Source organism: Oryctolagus cuniculus, chromosome 12, assembly GCF_964237555.1.
Source record: "Oryctolagus cuniculus chromosome 12, mOryCun1.1, whole genome shotgun sequence".
NCBI lineage: Eukaryota > Metazoa > Chordata > Mammalia > Lagomorpha > Leporidae > Oryctolagus > Oryctolagus cuniculus.
Window position 1 is genome coordinate 40511837 of NC_091443.1, and position 26618 is coordinate 40538454.

At 40.5% G+C, this 26618-nt stretch overlaps 1 protein-coding gene across 6 annotated transcripts in view; it reads right to left on the minus strand.

The window, feature by feature from the left end:
- The window catches only part of LOC100355886 (signal recognition particle subunit SRP54), an 87085-nt gene that overhangs the window by 53140 nt on the left and 7327 nt on the right, over positions 1-26618 (minus strand). For 3 of the 6 annotated variants that reach the window (XM_051822173.2, XM_070053751.1, XM_051822172.2), the window contains exons 2-13: positions 21248-21354; positions 17330-17421; positions 16329-16413; positions 11890-11994; positions 9227-9293; positions 9089-9146; positions 5829-5979; positions 4290-4438; positions 3952-4052; positions 3376-3462; positions 473-546; positions 163-271 (exon numbers count right to left, since the gene is read on the minus strand). In XM_051822173.2, the coding sequence (XP_051678133.1) occupies positions 163-271; positions 473-546; positions 3376-3462; positions 3952-4052; positions 4290-4438; positions 5829-5979; positions 9089-9146; positions 9227-9293; positions 11890-11994; positions 16329-16413; positions 17330-17421; positions 21248-21325 (1156 nt within the window). In that variant the 5' untranslated portion in view covers positions 21326-21354. Of the gene's footprint in view, positions 1-150; positions 272-472; positions 547-3375; positions 3463-3951; positions 4053-4289; positions 4439-5828; positions 5980-9088; positions 9147-9226; positions 9294-11889; positions 11995-16328; positions 16414-17329; positions 17422-21247; positions 21355-24230; positions 24369-26618 lie in introns of those variants that run through there. The other 3 variants (XM_070053750.1, XM_051822170.2, XM_051822171.2) reach the window with 2 other exon arrangements.

Sequence of the window (26618 nt, forward strand, 5' to 3'; positions counted from 1 at the left end):
TTAAACATTACCTCTTAGAGAAAGAGCTTTCAAGCTACTGTAAATCCATCTAAAAATAATTTCAGTCTAAAGGTTTCCCCACCCTATCACTAACAAAACAGTGAAACTGTCAACTTGCTGGTATTCAGATTACTGTCCCCCAAGTATTACCCGCCACCCTACCTTGATCATTCATACTATCCATTATTGTCATTAACTTCTTTAGCCTTGCCATTGACTCCTGTTCATTTCCTTTGCTCATAAAATCTGTTCCAAAACCTGGGATCATCCCCTAAAAGATTTAAACATAAAGTCATTAATACCTTACTTAAGACAAACTGTACAAAACGTTCACATTTAACTACTGTTTTTAATAGTAACACTGTCTTAAAATATCTATTTTATCTAAATATCAAAAATTAAAGTATACTATCTGTTCTTAGAATGTTTAGCAAGAAACAAAGGTATAAAGAAAGTTTTATGGATAACTTACCAAGATCTGACTGAAGGGGCCCATTTTCATGATATTTTGAAATTGTTCATACATGTCTCTTAATGTAAACTGACCTGAAATAAAATATAAATGGCTCAGATATATCAGAGAGCATACATTTCCACTCAATAAAATTAATCTTTTCCTTAAGATGAAGCACACTTATGAAATACCCAATCAATATTCACTAAGCAATCAGTACGTGCAATATGAATGTTGTGAATATATGGATGCACAGATTCTATCCCAGGGACATATACATTCTATCAAAGAAGATGGACATATAAAAATACACAATAAACTTTAAGCAAAGCACAAAGACTATAACTATTAGAATGACCAAAATTAAAAAGCTTGACAACACCAAAAATTAAAGAGGAACCAAGTATAAATCCCACATTTTGCTGATAAAAATGTTAAACAGCAAAAACATTGTGAAAATTATCTTAAAATAGCCTAGCTGTCTGTCCATAAATAGGAAAATGGGTAGAATGAAATACTACTCAGACACAAAATGAGCAAACTATAGGTATATCCAAGTACATGGATGAATATTAAAAATACACTGAGTCAAAGAAACCAGACTTAATAAGAAAGGATATACCCTATATAACGTGAAATATTACTAGGAAAGGGCACAAATAAATGTTCTTGAGTAACAGAATTGTTCTGTTTCTTGATGGGGGTGTGGATTACCATGCAGTTGTTAAAAAAAAAAAAAAAAAGATGGAATGATGTCCCAGATTCAAACATTTCATTGCAGGCAAATTAGCTTCAATTAAAAAAGAGGATAAAACAATATTTTCTATTAATGTCCTAAAGGTAAAAACAGAAAAGGCATTTCTTTTTAGGCATTCTAAAGCGGCAGTACAACATCCAAAAGAAATATTACAGTAGGTAGTTAGAAAGGCAGAATTAAACAGTGAACCAGATGATGAAGGCTGAAAGATATATTTGGTCACTGATACAGAAGTGGTAACTTAAGCTAATATAGAAGGATTTGAAACAGAAAAGGTAGATAACACTGTCATATACTAGAATCAAAGAAAAATGAGAAAGATCTTTACATGTGGAAATTAGGTGGCTGTCTGCAACCTCAAGAAATTTGTAGAATTTTAGAATCAGAAACAGAAAACAGAGAGAAATGAGTCAGAAAGTAAACAGGTCAGGAACAGACTACCCACTTTGGCAGTGGTAGTAGAACTAATGCTAAGGTTATTCAAGAGAAAGGAAAGCAATGGGAAAGGATTATGCAATGAGAGATAAATTCATTTATTAAATAAATATTTACTGAAGATCTATGATGTGCCAGACACACAGCAGGTTCTTAGAACATGAATAATGAAGAACACAGCTCTGAACCCTATTTTTACCTTCAAGCAGGGAAGAAAGACATCAAATAATTGTGATGAATAACATAAGGGTATTTCAAAAAGTCAATGGAAAAACGGAATTAAGACATGCTTATTTTGGTGCAAGAAAATTTTGAAATTCTTGCACAATACGCACGTCCATGAACTCTTTGAAAATCCCTCTGTGCCGATTTCAAAAAATTTTTGCATCAGGGTGAGTGTTATGGTGCAGAGGGTTAAGCTGCCACTTGGACACCAGTATCCCATATCAAAGTGCATAAAGTTGAATCTTGCCTCCATTACCAATCCAGCTTCCTGCTAATGCACACCCAGGGAAGCAGCTGATGATGGCCCAAGTATTTGGGTTCCTGCCACCCATGTGGGAAACCTGGATGGAACTCCTAGCTCCTGTTTTAGCCTGGCCTAACTGTAGCTGTCATGGCCATTTGGGGAGTAAATCAGAGGATGGAATTTATCTTTTTCTTTCTTTCTGTCTTTTAAATAAATAAAATATTTTGCATCAAAATAAACTTATCTATTAATTCAGTTTTCCATACACTTTTTAAAGTACCTTTGCACAATAATTAATTATAGGGTACAACAGAAGATGTACATCAGAGTTCTAATTTAGTCTAGAGGTCAGATAAAATGTCCCTGAGGAAAGACATCTAAGGAGGGAGCTCAAGTGTGAGTTGGAGTTAGCCAGCTTGCCCAGGAAAGGGGAAGGCAGAGGTAAGAGGAGAGGCTGTGTTTAACAGGCAGAGGTACTAGAAAGGCAATGGAGCAGAAGTTAGAGATAGTAATGCAGTTTTGAGAAATTGAAAGAAGTTCAGCATGGCTGGCACAATGAAAGCCAAGAAGAGTGCCAAAACATGAAATGAAAGATATGGGCTAGATGGTGGAATCATTTAAAAACAGCCGAAGACACTGAAGGATTTTAAGAAAAGCAGTAATGGGATCACACTCGCATTTCTAAAAGTCACTTTGGTTATATTAAAAAATAAATAAATAAAACAGATCAAAGGGGAAATGTCCAGAAAACTGAGAGATCTGTTTAAAGATTTACAATAAGAAATCCAGGTAAAAAATAAAATAGCATAATTTCTTTTTCTTTTTCTTTCTTTTTTGACAGGCAGAGTGGACAGTGAGAGAGAGAGACAGAGAGAAAGGTCTTCCTTTTTTGCCATTGGTTCACCCTCCAATGGCCGCCGTGGCCGGCACGCTGCGGCCAGTGTATCGCGCTGATCCGATGGCAGGAGCCAGGTGCCTCTCCTGGTCTCCCATGGGGTGCAGGGCCCAAGCACCTGGGCCATCCTCCACTGCACTCCCTGGCCACAGCAGACAGCTGGCCTGGAAGAGGGGCAACCGGGACAGAATCCGGTGCCCCAACCGGGACTAGAACCCGGTGTACCGGCGCCGCAAGGCGGAGGATTAGCCTAGTGAGCAGCGGCGCCAGCTACTATTAAGTATTATTATTTCAAACTCATAGTAGCTTTATCAAAAAGAAATCAAGGAAAGATATCGGGGATGCTTTTTTAGCTAATCATATACCATGTTTCAACTTCTCTATAAGTGCTTCATTGTCATCCAACTTCAACTCATTGACTTTATCTATCAGTCCTTCAATGTCACCCATACCTGTAAGACGCAAAAAAGAGAAAAATTAACAACTAATAGTATATTTTACATTAAGCAATACACATTTACATACATAATTATCTTGTGAGGTACGCAAGTTGGGTATTCTAACTATACAGCTGAGAAAAGTAAAGCTAAACAGGAAAAGTGGCAGAAAAGAAAAAAACAGAGCAGGGACTCCAACTTAACCTCAAATTCCAGGTTCTCTAACCATACTACAATGAGACAGTAAGGAAGTTTTACTGCCACTATCAATGTTATTACTACAACCACATAATTTTGTATTGTAATAAACACTTTTCCAAAGTATTTTCATGTAATATCTCAGCAGATAACTATCACCCTTAATTTACAGGTAAGGAAGGTAAGTCATAGTAGGAAAGGAATTTTCCTAAACCAGTTAGGGAAGGTAGGATTAAACTCCTAATCTACTCTAAAGACCCATATTATTTCTTGGAAATTTTTCTGTATCGCCACCGAAGTACATACCAAGAAGTTTGCTGATGAAGGGCTGTGTTTTGAAAGGTTCAAAGTCATCTATATGTTCCCCTGTACCAATGAAAATAATTGGACTTTTTGTGGCAGCAACTCTATAAAAAAATATAAAAATAAACTCAAAAAAGTGAAATCCTGAGATTTTCCAATTAATTAGATTAATTAAAATTTCACTAATTAAAGCAGAATTGTATTAGAAACTTCTTTACAGATCATATTAGGTCCACTACTGGAATATATTTTCAAAGATCAATAAGAAAGCCATAAACACTCATTCACTCATAATCACACAACTCTAAGATAGAGGACAAAAAAGCACCAATGGTACTTACGCACTGAGCGCACCACCTCCTTTTGCATGACCATCAAGTTTTGTTACTATTACTGAAGCCACATCTACTTTATCTTTAAAAGCCTTAGCCTGGGCTTCACAAGCCTGCCCAATGGAAGCATCCATCACATAAACAATGTTATCAGGTTGCTAAAAAGTTTAAATAGAAAAGATACATATTTTTACTGATTTTTAGTAAAGTTCATCACTAAAAGCTATAGAACATATTTATTGTAAATAATTATACAATCAACAAATATTTGTTGAGGAGTACTATGTATTAGGTACAATGCAGATTCTGAGGACAAAGAGGTCAATAAGAAAACCCTGTCCTCACAAAACATGGAACATGAAGGGTAGAGAAGACCTCTCTGGAGAAACCTTCAGGGCTAAAGCCAGAATAAAGAAAGGAAAGTTATGCACAGATCTGGAAGAACTGCATTCTAGGCACAGGAATAGCAAAAGAAAATCAGAAAAAATGTGAAGAATACATAATAGAACCAAAATAAATAAAACAGACGGAGGCTATTTCCTCTAGATCCATTCAACTAGAGTAAAATAACAGCATAACTAAAAGAAATTATCAGCATTAACCACTAACCAAAGAATTACTACCAATACCTCAATGGCAAAATATGGGTTCCTAATGCAAGGAATTTTCAAAAACTTCATGGAAAATACATATTACAGAAAAACTATAGATTTCAAAATTATTTCATATGAAAATAAACATCTTTTAATTGAATTTTCCACAAACCTCATATATGCTACAGATATTTATAAAACTTCTCAATTTTTATAATTTTAAAGATGAGAAACTAAATGCTACTTGATATTTTAAATGCTGTAACAAAGTCTCATATTCATCTAAAGTAAATGTTTCCAATTGAATTTAAATAACTTACATTAAGGAAATTCAACAGATATTACAGATTATATTAGATATAATTTTTAAATTATAGACATTACAGGTTAATTTTTAATTTTTCTTCTGTTTTTTATTTTCTACATTACAGTTCAAAAATGATGAGATTAAATTTTTATCATATAAAGGCAGGTACCCAGAATGAAAAAAATGATTTTGGGGGCTGGCACTGTGGTGTAGCACATAAAAGCCGCTGCCTGCAGTGTCAGCATCCCACATGGATGCCAGTTCAAGTCCCAGCTGCTCCACTTCTGATCCAGCTCCTTGCTAATGCACCTGGGAAAGCAGTGGAGGATGATAGCCCAAGTCCTTGGGCCCCTGCACCCATGTGAGAGACCCAGAAGAAGCTCCAGGTTCCTGGCTTCAGATCGGCCCAGCTCCAACCAGTTAGGCCATTTGGGGGGTGGTGAACCAGCGGATGGAAGACCAATCTCTCTCTCTGCCTCTCTGTAACACTGCGGTTCAATAAATAAATAAATAAATAAATCTTTTTAAAAAATCATTTGGAATTTGCCTTACTGGTAAGGACTAAGTGAATTTATATTTATCATATACTTGATTGGTTTCATAATTAACTAAAGTCGTTGTAGTGGTTTCACATTGAAAGCTACTTACTATAGCATTAGCAACTTGAAGCATTTCTTCGAACAGAGAGTCTTCTTGTTTGTGGCGTCCACTTGTGTCAACAATAATAATCTCAAAATTTTCATTTTTGAATTTTTCTACTCCTTCTGAAGCAATGATAACAGGATCCATTTCTGTATAGCTATTTAACATGGATAAAGGATTTAACAACAGCCACAACAGCAAAACTTCCAAATACTATTAATCTGGACATTGTTAGTCTCCTTTTAAACTATTCTGAAAATCAAAATGTTCATAATATCAATTTACAATACAATTATAATAAGTTTTAACTAATGAAATTTACTAGAGCCACATGCAGGAATACTCAGCATTTTAATTACAGAACCCCATACAATTCTGCATGTCTTTTCTGAACGAGTTCTGTTTTGCTCAATCTTTTTCCCACTCTTAATGAACTCTTGTGACAAAGCATTTCCTATCTGCTTTTGCACTTAACACTATTTTTTATAACCATTTTATAAAATTACATTTCCTATAAAATCTAACTTTTAGGCTATACAGGATGCCATCAAATGGCTATGATATCACCTGTTAAATAAGTGTGCTATCATTGGATATTTAAGATTTTCCCAGTTTCTTAAAGACAGAGCTAACATGCACAGTACATAAATATGGTTTCTTTGAAATTATTTGAAACAATGATATACTCTTACAAGTTGAAGTTAGATCAAATGGCATTATCATTTAAACTTCAGACTTTAAAAATATATTGTTTTGAGCCGGCGCCGTGGCTCAATAGGCTAATCCTCCGCCTTGCGGCGCCGGCACACCGGGTTCTAGTCCCGGTTGGGGCGCCGGATTCTGTCCCGGTTGCCCCTCTTCCAGGCCAGCTCTCTGCTATGGCCAGGGAGTGCAGTGGAGGATGGCCCAGGTGCTTGGGCCCTGCACCCCATGGGAGACCAGGAAAAGCACCTGGCTCCTGGCTCCTGCCAGGATCAGCGCGGTGCGCCGGCTGCAGCGGCGGCCATTGGAGGGTGAACCAACGGCAAAGGAAGACCTTTCTCTCTCTGTCTCTCTCTCACTGTCCACTCTGCCTGTCAAAAAAAAAAAAAAAAAAAAAAAATATATATATATATATATATATATATATTGTTTTACTAGAGAAACAGAGTTAAATGAGCTCTCATCCGCTGGTTCACTTCCCAAATGTCCTCAAGGGACCTAGGCTAAGCAGGGAAACTGAGCAGGGAAATGGGAACTCAATTCAGCTCTCCCTCATAGGTGGCAGGAACCTAATTACCAGAGTTAGTGCTGCTGGCTCCCAGAGTCTGCATTAGCAGAAAGCTGGAGTCAGGAGACAGGTACTCTAACATAGCAAAACAGATGCCTCAAGTGCTGGGCCAAATGCTGGCTTCAGGACTTCTAGCTTTTATAAAGAAAATGTCCTCCAGAGACATCTTATCTCATTTCTTTTTCACAGTTGCTGACAAAAATCCTCCTCAAATTAAAAATCAAATTAGATGTCATTTTAATTTTAATTCTTCTGATTAGGGTTAAGTTTTCATACAAATAAATACTGTCAAATGAAAATATGAATATTTTACCCTAAATTAAGAACCACCACTGAAAAAAAAGTAAAAACATATGCAATAAGAATACACACAAGGAGTGGGCATTTGTCTTAGTGTATAAAAAGCCATTTGGGACTTCCACACCCCAAATCCAAGAGTCCAGATTTGAGTTCTAACTCTGCGTCCCAATTCCACCTTTCTACTAATATGCTTCTTAGGAAGCAGCAGATGATGGCTCACATACTTGTGTGTCTGCCATCCAGGTGGGAGACCTGGACTGAGATCCAGGTTCCTTACTTCAGTCTGTCCCAGCCCTTGCTGTTACGGGCATCTGGGTTGTCAACTAGTAGAATCAAGATCTCTGTCTGCCTCTTTCTCTCTGCCTTTCAAATAAAATAAAAATAAATAAGTCTTAAAAACTAAAGAAATAGAGCCGGTACCACAGCTCACTAGGCTAATCCTCCACCTGCGGCACCAGCACCCCAGGTTCTAGTCCCGGTTGGGGTGCCGGTTCTGTCCCGGTTGCTCCTCTTCCAGTCTAGCTCTCTGCTGTGGCCCGGGAGTGCAGTGGAGGATGGCCCAAGTGCTTGGGCCCTGCACCCCATGGGAGACCAGGGGGAAGCACCTCGCTTTTGGCTTCAGATCAGCGCAGCGCGATGGCCACAACGCGCCGGCCTTAGCTGCCACTTAGGGGGTAAACCAACAGAAAAAGGAAGACCTTTCTCTCTCTCTCTGCCTGTCAAAAATCAAAAATAAATAAATAAATAAATAAAAAACTAAAGAAATAAAATGCGTGAGATTTTAAAAATTTTATTTGTATTCATTTGAAAGGCATAGCAAGAGAAATAAAGTGAGAGTGAGAGAGACAGAGTCCTTTATCCACTGGTTCATTCCTCAAATGCTCACAACAGCTCCCATCTGGGGACAAAGCCAGGGGCTAGGAATTCAACCGAGGTCTCCCATACAGGCAGCAGCAGCCCAATTAACAGAGCCATCACTGCTGCCTCCCTGCTAATGTGCCTGGGAAAGCAGAGGAAGACGGCTAAAGTCCATAGGGGTCCCTGCACTCATGTAGGAGACCCAGAAGAAGTTCCAGACACCTGGCTTTGGCGTGGCCCAGCCCTGGCCACTGCAGCCATTTCGGGAGTAAACTAGCAAATGGAAGATTTCTGTCTCTCTCTCTCTATAACTTTTTCAAATAAATAATAAAAAAAAACTTTAAAAACTAATAATTGAAAAATAAATTCTAGTATGTACACACTATCAAACTGAAGATTAGAAATAATCACAATTGCTACCTGAGATAATTCGAGATTGTAAGGCATTTTAGGATGATCAAAAACAAATGTTTTTAAATGGCATACTAAAGAAATAGACAGTTGCACTATTTGCTCATCAGTGTGTATTTCAGGCAGATGCTTCAGAGAAGTCTAAAAACTAGCAGCAGGAATAGAGAGGAAGATGGATGTAGGATAAAATGCCAAGGCAAGCTGGTAAGTACAGACAAAGCCAAAAACTAAACAAGGTCCACTCTTATATACTAGGCTGCTTCAGAAGAGTCAAAGCTAGTAATAAAACACAACTTACTGATTATACCTCCACTTTCTCCAGAAGAATTACATCCAGAAAGTATATACTGAAGTGTAAACCGACTGCATGAAATAAGTTCAGATAACATGAGTCACATGAGCATCAAAACAAAAGACAGTAACCTACCTTCCATAGAATGGAATCCTTGCTTTGGTAGCATTCTGTTTGAGTTGGTCAAAAGCCCCTAGAAAATAAAGAGTTAATAAATACTCCAATTTGAAAATAGAAATTACAGAAAACAATTTTTGAATTTCAACACAGTACCTGCTCTGAATGTGTCTGCACATATCAAACAGGTCTTCCAACCTTTCCTCTGGTAATAATATGCTAACTAGGAAAGGAACATTAAAAAATATTATTATACAAGTAATTCCTTCTGTTTACCCTCATTATTTACCTAAGACAGAGGTGGGGAACATTTAGCACTTGGGCTATACAAGGCCCGTGAAAATCATTTGCTCTGACCCTGCCAAGACAAATACAGACAGCACTTCAAATGCTACAGCAGGCTAATTTTTTTTTTTAAGATTTATTTATTTATTTGAAAGTCAGAATTACACAGAGAGGAGAGGCAGAGAGAGAGGTCTTCCATCCACTGATTCACTCCCCAGATGGCCACAATGACCAGAGCTGCGCCGATCCGGAGCCAGGAGCCAGGAGCTTCCTCCGGGTCTCCCACACGGGTGGCAGGGGCCCAAGCAATTGGGCCGGGCCATCTTCCACTGCTTTCCCAGCAGAGAGCTGGATCGGAAGAGGAGCAGCCGGGACTAGAATCGGCACCCATATGGGATGCTGGTGCTTCCGGCCAGGGCATTAACCCGCTGAGCCACAGTGCCAGCCCCAATAGCAGGCTAATTTTTAAGCAGATCATTCTGTATGGCCCACAAATTATGTTATAAATATCCAAATGGCCCTTGCCAGAAAAAAAAGTTCCCTACTGCTGACTGAAGGAGTAGAATAGAACTGCACATAATTCTCCGAAATACAATATTATGGATTTTGAATATAGCAAATTTCCTAAAGAGTTTAAATTCTAATTGTCGTTTAGTCACATTTAAAAGACATAAAGACAGTGCCAGCGCTGTGGCACAGCAGATTAACGCCTTGGTCTGAAGCGCCGGCATCCAATATGGGCGCCGGTTCAAGACCTGGCTGCTCCACTTCCAATCCAGCTCTCTGCTGTGGCCTGGGAAAGCAGCAGAAGATGGCTTAAGTCCTTGGGCCTCTGCACCCGCATGGGAGACTGGGAAGAAGCTCCTGGCTCCTGGCTTTGGATTGGTGCAGCTCCAGCCTTCGTGGCCATCTGGGGAGTGAATCAGTGGATATAAGACCTCTCTCTCTCTGTCTCTACCTCTCTCTGTAACTCTGCCAAATAAATAAAATAAATTTTAAAAAATGACATAAAGTGATCAAGCAGCAAATGACCATCATCAAAAACAGGAACCACTGTTCACGTTCAATAAAAGAGATTAGTAATAATAAAACTGTCTCTTTAAATGAGTTTTTGTATTCCCCCAAAACTAACATGGTTGAGGCTTCTGGAAACAATGATGAAGCACTCAACTAGAGGAAAAGGGATGATATAATAAATAAAAAATTAGCATAAAGAAATGCAAAATAGGCCAGCGCCACAGCTCACTAGGCTAATCCTCCGCCTGCGGCGCTGGCACACCGGGTTCTAGTCCTGGTTGGGGCACTGGTTCTGTCCTGGTTGCTCCTCTTCCAGTCTAGCTCTCTGCTGTGGCTCGGGAAGGCAGTGGAGGATGGCCAAAGTGCTTGGGCCCTGCACCTGCATGGGAGACCAGGAGGAAGCACCTGGCTCCTGGCTTCAGATAGGCGCAGCGCACAGGCCGTAGCAGCCATTTGGGGGGTGATCCAACGAAAGGAAGACCTTTCTCTCTGTCTCTCTCTCTCTCACTGTCTAACTCTTCCTGTCAAAAAAAGAAAGAAAGAAAGAAAAAGAAATGCAAAATAAAAATCTGTATTATGCTGGGTAGGACAATGAAAAGGGAGTTTTTTTTTTTTTTTTTTTTTTTTAATTTGTTTACTTATTTCAAAGTCAGAGTTACACAGAGAAGAAGAGATAGAGACAAAGAGAGAGTGGGATCTTCCATCTGCTGGTTCACTCTCTAAATGACCACAATGGCTGGGGCTGGACCTGGACTGGGCCAAACCAAAGCCAGGAACCAGGAGCATCTTCTGGGTCTCCTACATGGGTGCAGGGGCCCAAGGACTTGGGCCATCTTCTGTGCTTTCCGAGGCACATTAACAGGGAGCTGGATCAGAAGTGGAGCAACCAGGCAGTGGCACCCATATGGGATGCTGGCATCACAGGCGGTGGCTTCACTAGCTATGCCACAATGCCAACACTGAAGAGGGATTCTTAAGCCATGAAACAAAGTTAACTCTAAATTCTCTGCTCCAAAAATCATATACTCATATCCTCAAAGGAGAAGAACTGTCTTTTTGTATAAAAGTAGTATCAGATTTATATAGAAACCTACAGGTCTTTCAAGAAGCAATCACAATGGGCTGCCGTTGTTGCTTAGCAGGTTAAGCCACTGTCTGTGACACCACCATTCCATATGGTTCAAGTCCTAGAGTCTCCACTTCCCATCTAGCTCCCTGATAATGCACCTGGGAAAGCAGCAGAAAATGGCCCAAGTGTCTGGGCCCCTGCACCCATGTGGGAGACCCCAAAGAAGCTCCTGGTTTCAGCTTGGCCCTGTCCGAGCCACCCATATGGGTGGCAGGGGCCCAGGGATTTGGGCCATCTTCTGCTGCTTTCCTACACATCAGCAGGGAGATGAATTACAAGCAAACAGCTGGAACTTGAACTGGTGCTCCCATATCACATGCCTGCAGCTTAACCTGCAGTGCCATAACACTACCCCCCACCCCTATTTTTTTTAGTAAGGGTATATTACCTTTGAACATGTTGTTGTTTTGCCACTCCCCTGCAATCCAACAAACATAATCACATTCTGTTTTCCTTTGGTGGGTGTCCATGCTTTAACTCCAGGGTCTACAAGCTATACATTAAAAAAAAAAATAAAAGCAAAATCAAGTTAAAATATGTTTATATTCAAAACCCCCTCTCTTACCACTTTAAGATTATAAAAATAATTTAGGACATTTTCCTTTTATTTTTTTGAAGGTTTATTTTAGGGGCTGGTACTGTGGCGTAGTTGGTAAAGTATCTAGCTGCGATGCCAGCATCCTATATGGGTGCTGGTTCAAGTCCAGGTTGCTCTATTTCCCATCCAGCTCCCTGCTAATGCACCTGGGAAAGCAGAGGAAGATGGCCCAAGTGTTCGGGCCTCTGCACCTAAGTGGGAGACCCAGATAAAGCTCCTGGCTCTGACTTCAGCCTGGCTCAGCCCTACCCATGATGGCTACTTGAGAGTGAATGAGGAAAAACCTCTCTCCCTGACTTTCAAATCAATCAATTAATCTTTGGGGAAAAAAAAAAAAGTTGACTTAAAATAATTCAACTGTCAGTGTCCTGGGACTTGAAACTGGCCCCCAAGACCAAAGTTTGGCAAACTATGTGTAAAGAAAGTCCTAATGCATCATAACCACGCTCATTCATTTACAACTAGAAGCAGAACTGAATGTCTGCACAAAGACCATGTAGCCCACAGAGCCTAAATCTTTAACAGGAAGCTTGTCAAGCCCATGCCAGCCAATGCTTTTATGGTCACACGATCCATTTTACTTCTGAATTTCAAGGAAAGCCATGTGGTAGGGAAGAGGCCCAGGCCCAGGTATAGCCTTAGGCAAATTTCGGAAATAGGCAAAATCTATCTTACACCAAAATCCATTTTTTTTTGGTCCTAGGTCCTTTCAGTACACTAATACACTTCCATTCTCTACATTTTATGGCAGAATCACCCATCTTTCTATGGACATGTTATTTGGAAGATATGTAATTATTTTATAAAACTATCTTTTCTTCTTCCTATCCCCTTGACCAAGGGTCTTTTTAACATTTATTGATTTATTTGAGAGGTGAGTAAAAGACAGAGGTACAGAGAGAAAGGTCTTCCATCCACTGGTTCACTCTCCAAAAGGCCACAAAAGCCAGAGCAGGGTCAATCTGATGCCAGGAGCCACGAGCTTCTTCCAGGTCTCCCACCCAGATGCAGGGGCCCAAGCGCTTGGGCAACCTACTACTGCTTTCCCAGGCCATAGCAGAGAGCTGGATCAGAAGATTACTAGTATAGTTTGGTGCTACTGCTGTGATTCATGCTAGGCAAGAAGTCTTAGACAGCAGTAAAAAAGGCAAATAATGTATTAATGTGAAAATAGTTTTAACCTCACTTTACACATCACTGCTCCACGTAAGTTTGAATACAAGAACTAGTCATTCATCTCTTATCAGAAGCATTTGGCACACTGCCTGCACTGATGTTACTATTCAACAATTGTTTTTTTAACTTGAAAGGCTGAGACAGAAAAGGCAGCTGCTTTCCTGGGCGCATAAGCAGGGGGCTGGTGGAGCAGCCGGGACTTGAACGGGCAGCCATATGGGATGCTGGCTCCTACCCTCTATGCCACAGCGCCAGCCTCAACAACCTCTTCTTTTTTTTTTAGATTTATTTTATTTATTTGACAGTCAGAGCTACACAGAGAGAGAAGGAGAGGATGAGAGAGAGAGAGAGAAGTCTTCCATCCACTAGTTCACTCTCCAGTTGATTGCAATAGCCGGAGCTGTGCCCATCTGAAGCCAGGAGCCAGGAGCTTCTTCCAGGTCTCTCATGTGCATGCAGGAGCCCAAGGACTTGAGCCATCTTCTACTGCTTTCCCAGGCCATAGCAGAGAACTGGATTGGAAATGGAGCAGCTGGGACTTGAACTGGCACCCATATGGGATGCCAGCACTGCAGGGGGTGGCTTTAACCACCATATCACAACGCCAGCACAACAAACTCTTTTTTTTTTTTTTTTTTTTTTTTAGATTTATTTATTTACTTGAAAGTCAGAGCTACGGAGAGAGAAGGAGAGCCAGAGAGAGAGAGAGAGAGAGAGAGAGAGAGAGAGAGAGAGAGAGGTCTTCTATCTGTTGGTTCACTCCCCAGATGGCTGCAACAGCCGGAGCTACGTGGATCTGAAGCCAGGAGCCAGGAGCTTCCTCTAGGTCTCCCACGTGGGTGCAAGGGCCCAAGGAATTCGGCTGTCTTCTACTGTTTTCCCAGGCCATAGCAGAGAGCTGGATCAGAAGTGGGGCAGCTGGGACTCAAATCAGCACCTATATGGGATGCCGGCACTGCAGGCGGCAGCTTTACCCAGGACGCCACAGCGCTGGCCTCCACAAACTCTTCTTAATGAAGCATTTGATGCTCCAAAGTTGCCGCCCGGCGCCGCGGCTCACTAGGCTAATCCTCCGCCTTGCCACACCGGCACACCGGGTTCTAGTCCTGGTCAGGGCGTCGGATTCTGTCCCGGTTGCCCCTCTTCCAGGCCAGCTCTCTGCTGTGGCCAGGGAGTGCAGTGGAGGATGGCCCAAGTACTTGGGCCCTGCACCCTGGCTCCTGCTATCGGATCAGCGCGGTGCACCGGCTGCAGCACGCCGGCCATGGCAGCCATTGGAGGGTGAACCAACGGCAAAGGAAGACCTTTCTCTCTGTCTCTCTCTCTCACTGTCCACTCTGCCTGTCAAAAAATTAAAAAAAAAAAAAGTTGCCTAAAGATACCTATTTCCTAACAATGAATATTTCCACTCACCCTGTGGTGACCTCAGATACTAGATAAAAAGCAACCTAGAAATAATTCAAAGACACAGGGTGTTTAGAGATCAGGCCTGGGTCTGACTAACTAGTTTTCTCAACAGCAAACTAAGAAGTATGAACTAGGCAAATTTTTGACTTCTTTTAGGATTGAATTTCATTTTTAAAAATAATTTTTTTATTAATCAGTCTAGTGGACTGAAATGTAACATGTGACATACTAGACTCTTTCAAAATACCTGTTAGTACCAAAAGAGTAAATGAAAACATTCATGAAATGTAAGAAAAAAATAACATACCATTAGCAGACACCTATTGGTCTAAACAATTTGTGTAACAGTACCTTTTTTTAATGCTTACCATTAGCTCTCTCTCCCTTCTCTCTCTCTCTCTCTCTCTCTATATATATATATATATATATTTAAATGATCTAAGAATTTTACCATAATTTGCATGACAAGAACAATAACAGTATGAAGGTGAGGCAGGGCAATAAGGTATATTTATTTGAAAAATAAAACTTCAGGGCCGGCTCTGTGGCACAGCAGGTTAAAGCCCCAGCCTGCAGCACTAGCATTCCATATGGGCTTCGGTTCAAGTCCCAGCTGCTCCTTTTCTAATCCAGCTCTCTCTGCTATGGCCTAGGAAAGCAGTTAGAAGATGGCCCAAGTCCTTGGGCCCCTGCACCCGCATGAGAGACCCAAAAGAAGCTCCTGGCTTCGGATCAGCCCAGCTCCAGCTGTTGCAGTCATTTGGAGAGTGAACCAGCAGATGGAAGACTTCTCTGTCTCTACCTCTCTCTGTAGCTGTCTTTCAAGTAAATAAAATAAATATTTAAAAAAAAAAAAAAAGAAAAAAAAACTTCACTGATTTAAAATTGCTCCTAATCTAGGCAAGAGCTGGGATAGTTGTTCTTTTCAAAAAAAACTCTTTATAAAATAAACAGGGTAGAAAATACTTGCTAGGTGTCATGACTTTGCTGTACAAAACTAGGGAGAAAATTAGGCAATATCTAATATTAACAGACAAAACTCAAAGAAGTGTATCAATTTATTTGAGTAAAGTTCTACTCTTTGCAACTTGGCTTTGGCACTTTTTGAAGGAATAGTATTGGCCTTCACTTCTGTTCCCAATAAACTTCATAATAAAACAGGCTACTTTATAAAGTGAATAACCCTGGAGCTGGTGCTGTGGCATAGCTGGTAAAGCCAGCTCTGGTTTGAGTCCTGGGTGCTCCACTTCTGATCCAACTCTCCACTGTGGCTTGGGAAGCAGTATAGGATGGCCCAGATGCTTGGGCCCCTGCATTCACATGGGAGACTCGGAAGAAGCTCCTGGCTCCTGGCTTCGAATTGGCTCAACTCCAGCCTTTGCGGCCACTTGAGGAGTGAGCCAGCAAATGGAAGACCTCTCTCTCTCTACCTCTGCCTCTCTTTTATCTCCGACCTTCAAGTAAATAAATAAATCTTTAAAAGAAAAGAAAAGAAAGTTAATAACCTTTCAATCAATATTTTAATACCGATGCCTATTCCATAAAAACATATTACAAAGGATTCTGAAGCAGTATTATTTACAGGGCTAGTGTATTTTTATCCACTAAACCTACAGAATCACACCACTATCATGATATTTGCTTACCTTCACAAGTTCTTTAAATACAGCATGCTGAATCATTTTTCTTTTGTTAAGACCTGATGCCATTTCTTCAAGATCAATAGCAGACCTGCATAATGGTAACGTTTAGGAGACGGAGGAGAAAAGTCAGTTAAGGCACACTAAAAAAGAAGCTTCTATCCCAAAGAATATTAAGAACATTCTATCATTCATATTCATAATCTAACATGCACATAATTATAGTCACAAGTCATACCATAAGAATTTTACCATGAAATATTAGATGCAAGATCTTCATTAAGTTTTTTATTTAAAAGTATAAATATTTATTCATTCTCATATCACTGTAAAGTACCTATTTTCATTTTTCTTACTTTTTTTAATGTATTTTACACATCTCTACAACAGAACAGGACTTTCTCCAGTTCTAAGTGTTTAAATGTTAGTGCTTGCAATTATTCACAATGCAACAATATAGAAAAAAGGGATAGCTTGAATATGATAAGGGTGGGATTCAAGCGGCTGAGGTGCCTGTGGAGTTGAGTCCTGCCTCTTCAGTGCCTCTACCAGTAAATACGACTGAGGCCACACACATTGCTCCTTCATTCAAACACAGAGAAACCAAAATGAGGACAAAAAAGAAAATAACTCTCCAATAATCAGGGAGGCTGATTAATACCATCTTAAGTCTGAAGAAGATAAAATGGCCCAACTTTTCTTTGAAAAATCTCAATTGTTGTCTTTACATTAAAAAAATTGTACAGTATATGACTCAATCCATCCAAATAAACAAGTAGTAAAATAGAAAAAAGTCCATGACTAAAATGAAAGCCATATGTAGTTTGTTCTTTAAACTATCAGTTCAGAAACATATGACACATGCAAATTTCCAGTATGAGTTCCACACTATTTCAGTGCTACACAGCAGAAATGTTTCATGATAAAATAAGCCTTTCTCGTTAGCTCCTCATCCTAGTAAACTAAACTTAATTTTGCTTGGTTTTTACCTGATTGATGTAACTTACTTAACATTTTCTCTCAGTTGCTTCACTAATTTAATATTAACATCTGCTTCCAATAATGCTGTACATACTTCCTTTAGCATAGCATTTAACACCTGAAAATAAATAAATAAAAATTTAAAGTGTCCAATGTATCATTTCAATTACATTCAATTACATGAAAACAATGGTTAATAAAGATGAAACACTACAACGTTACTGGGAGAAAGTTTTTCAGTAAGCTTTGAAAAAAAAAATCTTAATAAATGTCTATTTTGACAATATAAGACATCCCATTTATTTTTTTGGATTTTTTTTTTTTGACAGGCAGAGTGGACAGTGAGAGAGAGAGACAGAGAGAAAGGTCTTCCTTTTGCCGTTGGTTCACCCTCCAATGGCCGCCGCGGCCAGCGTGCTGTAGCCGGCGCACCGCACTGATCTGATGGCAGGAGCCAGGTACTTATCCTGGTCTCCCATAGGGTGCAGGGCCCAAGGACTTGGGCCATCCTCCCCTGCACTCCCTGGCCACAGCAGAGAGCTGGCCTGGAAAAGGGGCAACCGGGACAGAATCCAGCGCCCCGACTGGGACTAGAACCCGGTGTGCCGGCGCTGCAAGGCGGAGGATTAGCCTATTGAGCCGCGGCACCGGCCATTTTTTCAGATCTTTTTAATGAAAGGCAGAGTGACAGAGAGAATGATCTCCCACCTGTTGATTCACTCCCCAGATGCCTAAAACAGCCAAGGGTGGGGCAAGCTAAAGCCAGGCTATCCATCTAGGTCTCCCATGTGGATGGCAGGACCCAAGTAATTGAGCCATCATCTGCTGCCTCCCAGGGTACAAATTAGCAGGAAGCTGGATTGGAAGAGGAGGTGGGATTCGCTCTCAGGCACTCTGATATGGGATTTGAACATCCCAAGTGACAGCTTAACCTGCTGAACCACAATGCCGGTCTCTCTCCCATTTAGCTTTTTTTTTAAAATCTATTTGACAGGTAGAGCTATAGACAGTGAGAGAGAGACAGAGACAAAGGTCTTCCCTCCATTGGTTCACTCCCCAAATGGCCACCATGGCCTGCGCTGCACCGATCCGGAGCCAGGAGCCAGGAGCCCACGGGTACAGGGTCCCAAGCACTTGGGCCATCCTCCACTGCCTCCCCAGGCCACAGCAGAGAGCTGGACTGGAGGAGGAGCAACCGGGACTAGAACCAGCGCCCACATGGAATGCCAGCGCCACAGGTGGAGCATTAACCAAGTAAGCCATAGCACCGGCCCCCCATTTAGCTTTATATATTCAAATACGAATTTCATTTTACACTTTTACTCTAAAGTATAAATAATAAAGACAATACGGTAAACCAAAGTAAGTTTACACAATGGATGCTGCCACTGATGTTTTCTGTCACTGAAGAACCCTGTTGCCAGTACTCAGCGGTATATATTCACAATACATATCTGCTTTTCTTAACTGAACTACCAAGGAGGAACATTACCTAATATTACCATTTCTACTCAGAACAGAGGAATTAAGTTAGAAAGGAAATACCTCCCACTAATAATTCACATCATCAGGGCCAGTGCTGTGGCGCAGCGGGTTAATGCCCTGGCCTGAAGCGCTGGCACCCCATATGGGTGCCAGTTTGAGACCCGGCTGCTCCACTTCTGATCCAGCTCTCTGCTATGGCCCGGGAAAGCAGTAGAAGATGGCCCGGGTCCTTGGGCCCCTGCACCTGCGTGGGAGACCTGGAAGAAGCTCCTGGCTCCTGGCTTCGGATCGGCCCAGCTCTAGCTGTTGCAGCCAATGGGTGAGTTAACCATTGGATGGAGGATCTCTCTCTCTTTCTCTGCGTAACTCTGACTTTCAAATAAATAAATAAATCTTTTTAAAAAAATAATTCACATCATCACAAGTTTGTTGAGCTTCAAGGCACTGTGGTTAAAATGTCGTACATAAACTAGGCTTTAGCCACTGAGGTATGTAATGTGCTTCACTGGAATATAAATTCCACAAACGGAAGAATTTTAGATTATGTTTCACTCTTACACCCCTGGGGCCAGCAAAAAAAAAATTTCATAAATGCAGGCCCTCCAATACTTCTTGAATGAAATCTCTCCCTCAACTCACTTGATATTATTCCCTATGCAGGTGTCCAGGTTTCTCTAGTCACCCATTATTACAGGGGTCTGATACACTGGAAATGATATCTCTTAGAAGGACTTCTTGTTAATTCACTAGCAGAACAGTACCAAGAACAGAGAAGCTGCCAATTCAGGAAAAAGCTGTTACTCTACTTTCCACCAAGCATGTCTTCCCTGGTTCTCTATGTTTACTATACTACAAACACAAAAAGTACTAGGGCTATATAACCAGAAAAACTATTTGGAAAGCTGCTGTGTTATTTATTTTGCCTTATGACATTAAATAATGGCTTATTATTTAATAAGAATTATTAGAAAAAGCACCAGATGAGGAATTAGAAAACAAAGATTTTAAACTTGGTTCTCCAATAAATAAACACATGAAATTGACTTTTTATTACAGGAAAAGCTGGACTAAGTGATCTCTAAGATGGTCTCAAAATTATTTAATTCTATAAATTTATGAAAGTGTTGACATAAAATTGATACAAAATTTTATACTTTTTTCAAACAAGCTAGAAACTACTTTTATTAGTTCATTTGATCTTTAAAACCATTGTTTAGATAAATGCTATTTTCCCATTTTATTCATTAAGGAATCTGAGGTTGACCTGCCTAAATTTATATTGCACAGCTACTAAATGGCTAAAATGGGACTCTCACTAAGGTCTTCCAAAACCAAATTCAGCAGTTTTTCCATTGTTACTATAAAACATAAAGTGTCCTTGTGAACTATAACCATCTTTTTAAGTTAACAAGCCATTAAGACTCATACAATCTGTAGGGGAAAGCAGGAGAGAGACATACAGAATGTTAAAATAACTAAGTCAGGAAGAAGAATATTTCAGAAATGACATAAAAAGCCAATTCACAAAATCTCTAAAAAAGAAAGTGAAACTGCTAGCCTTTTATTAAAACAATATTAAACAGAAGTGAGAGCAAAAAGATCAAGAAAGCACATGCCTAGCCAAGAAGCAGGATAATAAAGTTTCAGGTTAATGTCAAGATACAAGCAAAAGTACCACTCCAGACTTAAGCCATTTTCAAAAGTTACATTAGTTTTTACATGTAAGCTAAGGTCATTTTTGTTTTTATTTTTAGTATATGTGCTGCCAAAGCAAGCACTTGTTTTTATTCTTAAAAATTTTTATAAGATTTCTTGATAGCTGCCATTTTATTAAAAAAGAAACTGATAGCCAGTGCCATGGCTCAAAAGGCTAATCCTTCGCCTTGCAGCGCCGGCACACCAGGTTCTAGTCCCGGCGGGGCACCGGATTCTGTCCCGGTTGCCCCTCTTCCAGGCCTGCCCTCTGCTGTGGCCAGGGAGTGCAGTGGAGGATGGCCCAGGTGCTTGGGCCCTGCACCCCATGGGAGACCAGGATAAGCACCTGGCTCCTGCCTTCAGATCAGCGCGGTGCACCAGCCGCAGTGCGCCGGCCGTGGCGGCCATTGGAGGGTGAGCCAACGGCAAAGGAAGACCTTTCTGTCTCTCTCTCTCTCACTGTCCACTCTGCCTGTCCAAAAAAAAAAAAAAAAAAAGAAAAGAAAAGAAAAGAAACTGATGGGGCTGGCACTGTGGCTTAGCAGGTCAAGCCTCTCCCTGAAATATATAAAGGGGAAATAATGGTAAGGTAGTTAATTTTTCAATCAAGAATACTACTTACAGTACCTAGCTTTAGGCTTTATCTGCAAATATTAAGTCTGTATCAAAATGAATATAAGCATAGGGATTATTAATTATCCACCCTGCCAATAACTAGTGAAGATACACAATCGTTAACATACTTCACATAATATTTCACGTACCTCTTCATTGATAATGGTAGCATTGCTCAATGAGCGTAATGCTGATGTTATTTTTCTTCCAAGGTCTGCAAGTACCATCTTGAAGGCTTTAAGATGTGCTTATTTCTCTAGAAAGTAAAAAAAATTAAAACAATCAATTTCATTTCCCATGACTGAAGACTTCTAAATGAGACTAAGTTCACATTAAAGCACTCTCACGTTCCAGCTTCTATAGCCTCAACCTGCAGCTTCAATAGTCATATCCAAAAGATTAAACTGCCACCAAGTTATGCTTATGTTTAAATATCAAATTGGAATTTTATATGTCAAATAATATCCTTTGAGGAAGGAATAATATGATCTCAAATATGTTCTTTTTTATTTTTAAAGTTTATTTGAAAAAATAGAGTGACAGAGACAAAGGAAAAGGGCGAGAAAGAAAGAAAAACCTTTCATCTGCTAAACCACTCCCTAAATGGCTGCAACAGCCAGAGCTTGGTCAGGTCAAAGCCAGGAGCCAGGAACTCCAACCATGTCTCCCACAGCAGGCCATCTCCCGCTGCTTTCCCGGGCACTTTAGCAGGGAACTGGACTGTAAGTGGAGCATCCAGGAATCAAATGGGCACTCAGTACTCCAATATGGGATGCTGGCATCTCAGGCCACAGCTTAACTCACTGTGCCACAATGCAGGGCCCTAAGTTCTCTTTGTGAATATGAATCACTGAATGAAAAGAGAAAAAGAAGTTGAAATCTCCAAGAATATTGCTTCTATTAAAGGACTTTGTGGGGCAGCGCTGTGGCATAGCAGGTCCGGGCGCCGCCTGTGGTGCTGGCATCCCATAAGAGCACCGATTTGAGTCCCAACTGCTTCACTTCCATTCCAGCTCTCTGCTGTGGCCTGGGAAAGCAGTGGAAGATGGCCCAAGTCTTTGGATTGACCCAGCTTCAGCTGTTGCGGTCATCTGGGGAGTGGACCAGTGGATGGAAACCCGCCCCCCTCTTCTGTGGCCATTTGGGGAGTGGACCAGCAGATGGAAGACCTCTCTCTCTGCACCTCTGCCTCTGCCTCTCTGTAACTCTGCTTTTCAAATAAATAAATAAATCTTTTTTTTTTTTTTTTTTTGACAGGCAGAGTGGACAGTGAGAGAGAGAGACAGAGAGAAAGGTCTTCCTTTGTTGTTGGTTCACCCTCCAATGGCCGCTGCGCTGCAGCCGGCGCACCGCGCTGATCCGAAGGCAGGAGCCAGGTGCTTCTCCTGGTCTCCCATGGGGTGCAGGGCCCAAGGACTTGGGCCATCCTCCACTGCACTCCCTGGCCACAGCAGAGGGCAGGCCTGGAAGAGGGGCAACAGGGACAGAATCCGGTGCCCCGCCGGGACTAGAACCCGGTGTGCCTGCGCCAAAGGCGGAGGATTAGCCTACTGAGCCGGGGCGCCAGCCTAATAAATAAATCTTAAAAAAAAAAAAAAATAAAGAACTCTGTAACTACTCTGATTTTTGCTCCTAAGGGAAAAAAAAGTTTTAATTAATAAGTAACACTTCTTGCACAAAGAAGAGCATCTATTGAGCTATTAATTATGTAACAGGCACTGTGCAGATTACACATAAATTACATTATTTAATTTTTTTAAAGATTTATTTATTTATTTGATAGGCAGAGGTACATAGAGGGAGAGGGAGAGGGAGAGGGAGAGAGAGAGAGAGAGGGAGAGGGAGAGGGAGAGGGAGAGGGAGGGAGAGAGAGAGAGAGTCTTCCATCTACTGGTTCACTCTCCAGATGGCTGCAATGGCCGGAACTGCACCGATCTGAAACCAGGAGCCAGGAGCTTCTTCCAGGTCTCCCAAGTGGGTGGAGGAGCCCAAGGACTTGAGATACCTCCTACTGCTTTCCTAGGCCATAGCAGAGAGCTGGGTCAGAAGTGGCGCAGCCAGGACTCAAACTGGCAGCCCCCACCTGCTGTGTCACAGCACCAGCCCCTCATTTTATTCTTCTAACCACCCAGGAAAGAGGTATATTATTAGTCCTTTCCATTTTAAAGCTTTTCCTAAATCCCTAAATGCAAAGTAAGCTAACCTCAAAAACCCTTCCCAGATCTAAAATGTTATAGTTTTGCTGCCGTGAGATGTTTATCTTAAAACGGAAATACTGGTTCCTCCTGAGCCTCACATTTGACAGTCTTCACACAGTAACTGCACCCATCAGCTCTGTTAGGCCTCTACCTTGCCAACTCATCCTGCAGACCTTGGAACTTGTCACCACCCTATATAATTTCCTTCTCTTTCTCTTCCCTTGCCCTCACCCCACACACCCTTATTTGGTGTTTCTCTGAAGAACTCTAATTACTAATGAAGGGATAATTCAAAGGTAGCAGCAAAGGTTTACAGCCACTGAAATAAGGGTAGAATTTGGTATATGCTGAAGGAGATGAAAGGTGAAATAACAAAGGAGAAATGGAGACAAGGAAAAGCCAGGAACACATGTATGCCTGGTATATGTATTCTACTTATAGATAACTGAGTATTATTTGGAGAATAGTCAACAAAATATTCTGGTCAGGAGAGAGGGCTATTTAGTTATAAGGAAATGCAGGTTGTAAAAGGCTCTGGACACCAATTGTACAACATATACAATATTGTCAGAAAACCTAACTGTTTGAAACAACTGTTTCAGAAACCTTTCCAAGCTAATCTATTCAGTCAACCAAGATGATCCACACTAGCTCCTAGTACAGAGTACATGGGGGTTGAAAAATAAGAGAAATATGAGGATAAAATGGATGACTCATTCAACACAGGGAGAATAGAGAGGTGTGGGGAGACAAAAGCAGCAGGAAGGGAACAGGTATTTTAGGACTTAACAGGCACTCTAGGTCTTAACGCTGGCAAGGAGCTATGCCAGGTTGTGCTATAAATTAAACACTACACTTCTACTCAAATAAAATCTGGTAATTTAGAGCTTAAAAAAATTACTACACTACTTGCAAACCAGAAAAAATTGCTTACCACACATTTTTACTATCACATGTTTGCTTAACCTGAAAGTCTAATGTCTTCATGGAAAAGATCCAGGACTTCCCATTTCTTATTCCATATCCATCACACTTACTAGTTCTTACACAAATACTGTCCATGAAAGAAACAGATTCAGATGTTTCAGTTCATCTCCTCTACCACTGTTACCACAAGTGATACAGTCCCGTTTGTGACACCACAATCAACATTTTTTAGAGATCATGTCATAAACAAATCAATTTAAAAAGCTTTAGTTACAAATGTTAAACTAGTTAACTCTTAAAAATAAGTCCAACTTTTCACATTAACTGGCTCTTTTAAATTTAAAAAAATGCTAAAGTTTTCTTACAGACTTTTCCTTATTTAAATACCTATTAGCAGCATATTTGAAAACATTCAATTCAGTAGAGGGATAAGAATATCTAATAAGTGGCTACTGTTGTGGTGCAGCAGGTCAAATTGCCACCTGCATCCTGTCTGCAACCAGTGTTCAAGTGGCTGCTCCACTCCTGATTCAGCTCCCTGCCAATGCGCGTGGGAAAGCAGCAGATGGCTCAAGTGCTTGCTACCCACATAGGAGAGCTGGACTTGGATAGAGTTCCAGACTGCTGGCTTCAGCCTGGCCCAGTCTTGACTGTTGCAGCCATTTGGGCAGTAAACCAGTGGATGGAAGCTCTCTCTCTTTCTCTCTCTCTAACACTGCCCACTACCTTTTAAATAAAATATATCTAAAAATACCTTTCACTTATGTCTCCTTAGAAATTTCCAATGATTTTTTTTCCCTGAAAACTGGTGTCAAGACTCTGCTTAAAATTTCAGTGACTTCCCATTGCATGCAAAGGTAAAGTCCTCAGAATGGACCACAAAGTACTCCTGAATACACACACACACACACACACACACAGTTGATTTTCATCACACTAACCTCCTTGCTGCTGCTGTTGCTGCACACCCACGTGCCTCAGGACTAGCTTACATGCTCTTCCCCGGCTGAAAACACAGCTCTCTTCTTCATCTCCACCAGATCCCTGTCCAGGTACCATTCCTCAATGAGGTCATATCTAATCACTCATTTAAAACTGCAATCGCCAATGAATTTGAACAGCCCTTGTCTTGACTATTGAGGAACAGGTTTATTTGTTTTCGTGTAAATTTTTGAAGTCTTTACTTAGTATAGAGTTAGTCTTCTTTGTATAAAGTTAATCGAAAATGGATCTTAGTGGAGAATGGGACTGAGAATGGGAGAGAAGAGGAGGAGAGTGGGTGGGAGGGTGGGTATGCTGGGAAGAATCACAATATTCCTAAAGTTGTACTTATGAAATGCATGAAGTTTGTAAAAGGTTTCTTTGGGGGAAAAATAAAGTTAACTGAAAATAAAATAAAAAATAAATAAACTGCAATCTTCCTTTTCCCTTTATTTCTCCCACTGTTCTATTATCACTGATACGTGATTTGCTTAATAATATTTGTGATCCATAATTTCCTTAATGAAATGTGAGATGTGTGAGGGCAGGGATTTTTGCCTCTGGTTCTCATGAGTTCACTGTTTTACTGACCCTCAGTCTTGTACAGAAAACCCTTAATAAAAATGAACTTTATGAATAAATAAAATAATGTATTTATAACCTTTGGGAAAAAGAGACTGGGGAACCAAAGTCATGGAAGGCATTGCAAAAATCTCTTAAAGGCCACCAAAATAAACCAATGAAGATGGTATGACAAGACAAAGGAAATTCAGCATCTAAATAATTGACATTATACACTTAACATCCTTTTGCTATTGCTTACAACTTTTCGGAATTTCCCTAGCATGTACTTCCAGAAAGACACTTAAAAATTAACCTCACTTTGTTCTAATATGTACCCTAAAATGTAAAACTTTTTTCACTTTTAATAACTAATTCTGAATCTTAAATTGGAGTAATATACAACTCAAGTACACTCACCCAAAGTTTTCTTGGTTATCTAAAAAGATTTATAAAAACAAAACTGTAAACCACAATTTTACAAAAGCATCATTTTTACTTAGATGAGGCTTTTATTAAGGTGAGGGATTACTCTACAGCACTTTCCACAGTTTAACTCTGTTATCTCATTGCACCCTTACAACAATTTTATGGCATAGCCATTCTCTACCAAAAAAAGCAAAATGGCTTTTTTGGTTAAACGTCCTTAAGTCCTAGAGTATGAATGATGCTTTAAATAACAGCACTGAATATCCCCAGCTGGTAAACTACAGGGACAAATTTTGCTCCTAGACTATATAGAGGAGATCATAATTTGAAAGCAAAGATGTACTTCCCTTTTAGTGGAAGAGTAACTGCAATGTAAAGAACTGATACAGATCACTGCAATCAGTATGTATAACAACTGATCTTG